Source organism: Symphalangus syndactylus, chromosome 2, assembly GCF_028878055.3.
Source record: "Symphalangus syndactylus isolate Jambi chromosome 2, NHGRI_mSymSyn1-v2.1_pri, whole genome shotgun sequence".
NCBI lineage: Eukaryota > Metazoa > Chordata > Mammalia > Primates > Hylobatidae > Symphalangus > Symphalangus syndactylus.
Window position 1 is genome coordinate 16,667,640 of NC_072424.2, and position 6,287 is coordinate 16,673,926.

At 38.3% G+C, this 6,287-nt stretch overlaps 1 protein-coding gene across 18 annotated transcripts in view; it reads left to right on the forward strand.

Annotated features, from left to right (window-relative positions):
• The window catches only part of ATE1 (arginyltransferase 1), a 193,219-nt gene extending 187,433 nt beyond the window's left edge, over window positions 1–5,786 (forward strand). For all 18 annotated transcript variants that reach the window (XM_055246887.2, XM_063625316.1, XM_063625365.1 and 15 more), the window contains one exon: window positions 2,350–5,786. In XM_055246887.2, the coding sequence (XP_055102862.2) occupies window positions 2,350–2,528 (179 nt within the window). In that variant the 3' untranslated portion in view covers window positions 2,529–5,786. The remainder of the gene's footprint in view (window positions 1–2,349) is intronic.
• Window positions 5,787–6,287: the final 501 nt, after the last annotated feature.

Consider the following 6,287-nt stretch of genomic DNA (forward strand, 5'->3'; position numbering starts at 1 on the left):
TTTCCTATTTTATGTGGGTCCAGGGAAGCCCTCTGACAGTGATCAGGGGAGTAAGAGGATGAGTTGTCTGGTGCTCTGGGAAAGCGGGTAATTCTGGGCAAAGGGAAGGGTTAGCAATAAGTTCTATTAACAGGCTGACATATATGTCTCCAGATTTTTTATATTGGACTTTTAAATAAAATAACTATTGTTTCTACTATGCCTACTTTTCCCTTTCACTTAACAGTCTATCTTCCTTTGTCTTTTTAATAGTTGTATATAACATCTCATTCTGTGGACATACTTTAACTCTTAACCCAGGTCTCCATCGATGGACATTCAGGCTGTTTCCAGTTTCTAGTATTAGAGAGTGTTGCCATAAACAGCCTCATACATGCATGGAAACACTTGTATGGGTGTTTCTCTAGGACAGTGGTTCTTTTTTTTTTTTTTTTTTTTTTTTGAGACAGAGTCTTGCTCTGTCACCCAGGCTGGAGTGCAGGGGCGCCATCTCGGCTCACTGCAAACTCCGCCTCCTGGGTTCATGCTATTCTCCTGCCTCAGCCTCCTGAGTAGCTGGGACTACAGGTGCCTGCCACCACGCCTGGCTAATTTTTTTGTATTTTTGTTTAGTAGAGACGGGGTTTCACTGTGTTAGCCAGAATGGTCTCGATCTCCTGACCTCGTGATCCGCCCACCTCGGCCTCCCAAAGAGCTAGGATTACAGGCGTGAGCCACTGCACCCGGCCTGTGGTTCTTAACTCACTTTAAAAGGCTTAAGAAAATACTGAAGCTCAGGTCCCATTCAGACTAGTTTTTATATTAGGGTCTCTGGGGAGGGGATCCAGGCTTTGGTATTTTTCAAAATCTCAGGTGGTTATAATATGTAGTCAGGGTTGAGAACCACTGCTGTAGGATTGTTCTTAGAAGTAGACTTACTGAGTCAGTGATATAAAACATTGTACATTTTAGTAGATACTGTAACATTATTCTCTATATTCTTTAGGATTAGGAGTGACTGCCAGTAATAGAAACCTAAGGTAATATTGGGTTAAACAGAATAGTTTATTTGTAATGTAAATATCTAGAGATAGGCAACGTGGAGCTGGTATGGCAGTTTTGTTCCATGAAGTCCTCAGTTGCCCAGGTCCCTTCTAGATTTTGTTTTGGCTGAACTGAAAGTAAGCTCTTAGCCCAAAACTCCAAGGTGGAGGATAGGGATCCTGCCATGAAGTCCATGTTCCAGGCAGCAGAATGAAGGAAAGGCTGAAAATCGGCAAAAGGTACAGGTCAGCTATCCTTTGGAAAAGATGCCTGGAAACTTCCACAAAACACTTCCACTTGTATCCCATTGGCCAGAACTTGGTCATGAGCCCACACCCAGCCGCAGGAAGGCTGGGAAACAGACTTTTGTCTGGGTAACCTGTGTGCCCTGAAGAAAACTGGGGCTGGTTTTATATGAAAGAAGAGAAAGACAGATAGTGGCAGCTACCAACAGTCTTTTCCACGTCTTTCATGAAAGCTGTAGGAACCTGCCCTCCTACCTAAGACCATGAGGGTACATTGTCCAGACCTGGTAAGTCACAACTGCAGAGTCAGCCAGAAGCTTCAGTGCAGAGATTAAAACTTCAGATAATATGTTGGTACAGGGAGAGGCAAAACGGACTTAAATCAGATGCAGGAGTGATGCTGGAGAGTTGTTAACTTTATCATGTGCCAGAAAATAATAAAGGTGCAGGAGGCCAGTGTTTTAATTGGACACACTTTGTCTCTGCTTGATGTTTCAGCTGTCATCCTGGAGGGTCTTTATCACCTTCAGCATGGCAGTTGTTACTTAATTGCTAACATACTCAAGTTTGTGTTAATATTAATGCTGCCCACACTCACTTGAACATACTCATCAAAGATATCTTAATACATAATTTTTATGTTTTAAGTTAAAAATTTTTTAATGAAGAAAGGAAGGCTGGGTACAGTGGCTCAAGCCTGTAATCCCAGCACTTTGGGAGGTCGAGGCGGGAGGATTACTTGAGGTCAGGAGTTCGAGACCAGCCTGGCCAACATGGTGAAACCTCATCTCTACTAAAAATACAAAAATTAGCATAGTGTGGTGGTGCACACCTGTAATCCCAGCTACTTGGGAAGCTGAGTCAGGAGACTCGCTTGAACCTGAGAGGTGGAGGTTGCAGTGAGGAGAGATGGTGCCACTGCACTCCAGCCTGGGCGACAGAGCAAGACTGGATACATATGTAACAAACCTGCACATTGTGTACATGTACCCTAAAACCTAAAGTATAATAATAATAAAAAAAAGGAAATGAAAAGTTTGATATGTGACATTTTACAAATCAGTATTTTTTGTCGTTGCAGTGGATGAAGATCGCAGTACAGAACCTGATCGATTGCAGGTGTTTCACAAGAGAGCCATCATGCCTTACGGTGATTATAAGAAACAGCAGAAAGACCCAAGTGAGGAGGCCGCTGTTCTGCAGTATGCCAGCCTGGTGGGGCAGAAGTGCTCCGAGCGGATGCTGCTGTTCAGAAACTGACCTGTTCGCCTCTGCCGGGGGGTTCCTGTGTTGTGCTGATAATTTGTGCCAGGATACATATTTGGTACCTGTGGGGAAATAACTGTCACCACCCACAAATTAGACATTTTTTATTTTGACTATCTGTGGCTTTTAAAAAATATTTTGTGGCAATATATCTGTGAGAATCTCATAGTTAATATAAAGATTTTAAAACTGCATTATGACCTAGCCCCCATAATTGGGGTTTATCATTTTGGAGGATTCTTTCTAGGGCAAGATATGCTCAAATTCTCCTGTTTATATTTTGTAAAATGAAGAAGTGAACCTAAGTAACTTAATCACAGTTGTGCATTTTTTTTTTGGTTCTGTTAGAGAAATTAAAACAGACTGTTTCCTCAGGCCCATTTTAAACTGAACTTGTGCTAGGAAACCTTAAGTATGGGGAAGGTAGAAAGTTCGTTTCATCACTTAGAAAATATGTCTTCTCAAGAACAAAACTGTGCTGTTACTCAGTGTTCAATATGAAATTGCTGCCAAATGTTGTGTAGTTTAATAGAGAACTTGAAAAAATAAAACATTAAAATGGCTCTTGTGTTAGCTAGCATCAGGTATCCATTTGTTCAGGACAGTCCTGTTCATGTCTGTTGTCTTGGCATAGTTTTTTCCCCTAGGATATAGTACTCCCTTTTACTCTAAAAAATATCCCAGTTTGGACAATAAAATAAATAATTACTCTAGTTATATTATTTGCTTTATTTCTAAAAATGTAAGAAGTTGAATTTTTTTAAAGAAAAATGTTGGTTCCTGCCTTGATCTAAGCCTCATCCAAAGGAAATAAATAGTCACTAGTTTTTTATCTTACAACTCAGGACATTCATCTTTGGTTATTAATGGAAATTGGTATGTGATTACTTTCATAGTTATGCCACAAATCACATTTAAGAAGGAATCATTCTGACCTCTGTTCCAGGACAAGAGCTAGAACCATCCAGTTCTTGTCCTTTGATTTGAGAGTCGGAGTCAGGGTGGCTTCTGCCACCCTTAGTAACTCAGAGTAGAGGCCAGCCCCCTCCTTCCCTCTTACTTTCTTTTGCTGAGTCCTTTGCCCACCTGTCAAGGTGGCAGGCACTGTGCTGGGTACAGGAGGACAGTCAGACATGTCCCTTCTTAGCTATAGTTGAGCTGTCTGGGAAACAGGATGAAAAACAGGAGGGTTATTTTCTTGTGCCCTCTTTGTCAGCTGATCCCCTCTTCTGCTACCAGCTGTTTGGCCAGCAAGCCGTTTTTAGTCCCCACTTTGCCCATTTTTCTGTTTTGGTTCATCGTTTCTTAAAAGCCGTGTTATAAAATGTGGTAGTTTGAATCCTGTTGCTAATTTTAAACTTTTCTCTAAAATGTACTGAATTTTGACAAAAATTTGAAAATATCCTCAGCTAACTAGAATAAAAAGGATCAAAAAACAATGATTTTAAAAATGAAATCTCTAGAAACTCAACATCCAAGTCAGCCATATTTCCTCATTCAGAGTGTGTGTGTCACACCTGCCAAGGTGCTGAGTACTCTGCTAACCGAGCTAGAGTAGTGAGCAAAGCCATTTTCTCTGATCACAAGATTTTACATTTTTCTGGGATTTTGACCTGCAAAATAGTCTCGTAAGAGCATTTGAGAGACTTACTTGGAACTGCCTTCAGAATCTATACAGCCTTTTTTCTCTTTTTCCTCTAAAATGAAAAGAGCTTCATTTTATGATTATAACAAAAGTGATACTGTAAGCAGTTAGAACATTAAGAAGTATAAATAAAAAGTAAAAATCATCTAAAACCCTACCATACTCAGAAGAAAAGAACTGTCATGTATGTATACACACATACCTATATAATTTTAATATAAATAGAATTATGTTCTACATGCTGTTTTATTTCCTCAACAGTAAATTATGGACATGTCTGAAATTTGAAATAAATTTCAAAATAAGGCTTCAGAAAGTGTAGTAAGTAATCTCTGCATTATTAAAAATAAGCAGGGTAGGGCTGGTACTTGGCTCCCTTAGCATTCGAATGTCGAGCTTGATGTTATCACTGCATCTTCCCTCCTTTTGTCTTTGTGATTAGCATGTAAAATGGTATTCATAAATATCACAACCCTTGAATATCAAATGAAGAGAAAACTTGACTCCAACATCTTACCACAACTCTGGTTTCTTCCTGCAGAATTCATTTTCAGAGGAAAATGATGAATCATCCCTGTCTGTGAACCACTGTGCTTTCCCTGAGGGTGGCATTGTAGGTTGACGCCAGCAAAGCCTCAGAGTGACTTGAGCATTGGAGATCCTTCTACTTGGCTGCTGTTTTCATGCATTATGTTTGTTTGAGAATAGATAGTGTATTGATCCGAGTAGTCAAAGTGTCTTAAAAGGACACCTATTTGTCCTTTTGAGCCCCAGCTGAGCGAATATTGATAGTGGGCTAGGAAAGCATAGTCAAGAAAAGTGACCCACCTTGTTACTTGACCAGCAGTCTAGCTGACAGATCTGATTTTATGTTCGTGGCTTTCCATAAAGAAAGACGCAAGGACTTTTCAAAGACAGTTTATATCTTTCCAAGGCAGGAAGCTTTGCGTTTGCAACCTTAGTGTTGCGTCCCCTCCTGATTTCAAATACATCACACCTGCCTTCCTGTTTTGGGAGCAAAGATGTAATTTTGATTCCCCGTGCTACCATCCTTATTTAAATTATTTCCATTCTAAGAGATTTTTGTTATTTTTTTAATGTAATCTGAGCACTTTTTTTGTATTCTGAAAGATAGACGCTATCAGATAACTATATTGTTCATTTGATTAAAATTATTTAGATAAATATTACTATGTTGACTTTTAAATAGCTTTATCCTATTTTTCATTCATTTTGCAAATATTTGTTGTGTGTAGTTTCTTAACATGCCAATCTATTATGTAAAAGAAACTTTTCAGATTTCTGAACAGTATATGCTTTGATTTTATAGGCTTTATATTATTTCAGTATGAATAAAGATAAGGAATATGATGAACAGTTAACTAAAATGTATCTGTTGTTGCTAACTTGAAAGAAATGAAGTAGAAACAGTTGGAAAATGTTTGAATTAGAAGTTATTCAAGTGCACATTCTTTCTAAAAGAAAACCAATGACTATAAGGCCAAACAAGTTTGATTGCATGTGGTATTTTTTGCTCTTGTATATGCTTTTTGAACAAGCTATTTGATAAAGCCTGAATGGAAAGAATAAAGCTGTTTCTATCTGCAGTGGCTCTTGGTGGTCATTACTTAAAAGACATATGTTTTCATCTTTAAATTCCTGAGCACATTTCACCTGCTGTGAATATGTGGAAAACAGAGGTAAAACATTGGCTATATGAATCATAAAATTTAATTTTCACTAAATGTAGTTCCAGACCATGTGGTTATCTAAATCAAAGTATGGTGGATTCCTTTCTCAGACAGAGAGTGAAATAAATCCCATTTTAAGCCAAAAGTCTGGATTTTCACAAGATAAATTAGGGAATAGACTTTTATAACCCAAAGGGATTCAAAATAGGACTTTATCAAATTCAAATATAATTTATCTTAGAAAGTTTACAGAGAAATTTTCAAAAATATAAAGTATGCTTTAATGGTTCGTAATAGTCTGTGGTATATTTATGCAATACGTTTACTAGTGTTTTATCTCTTTACAGTAAAGAGGGTCCTGGTAGGTTGGTGATAAAATGAATCCTATTTCCAAGTGATTTAAATGTTAGTTACAAT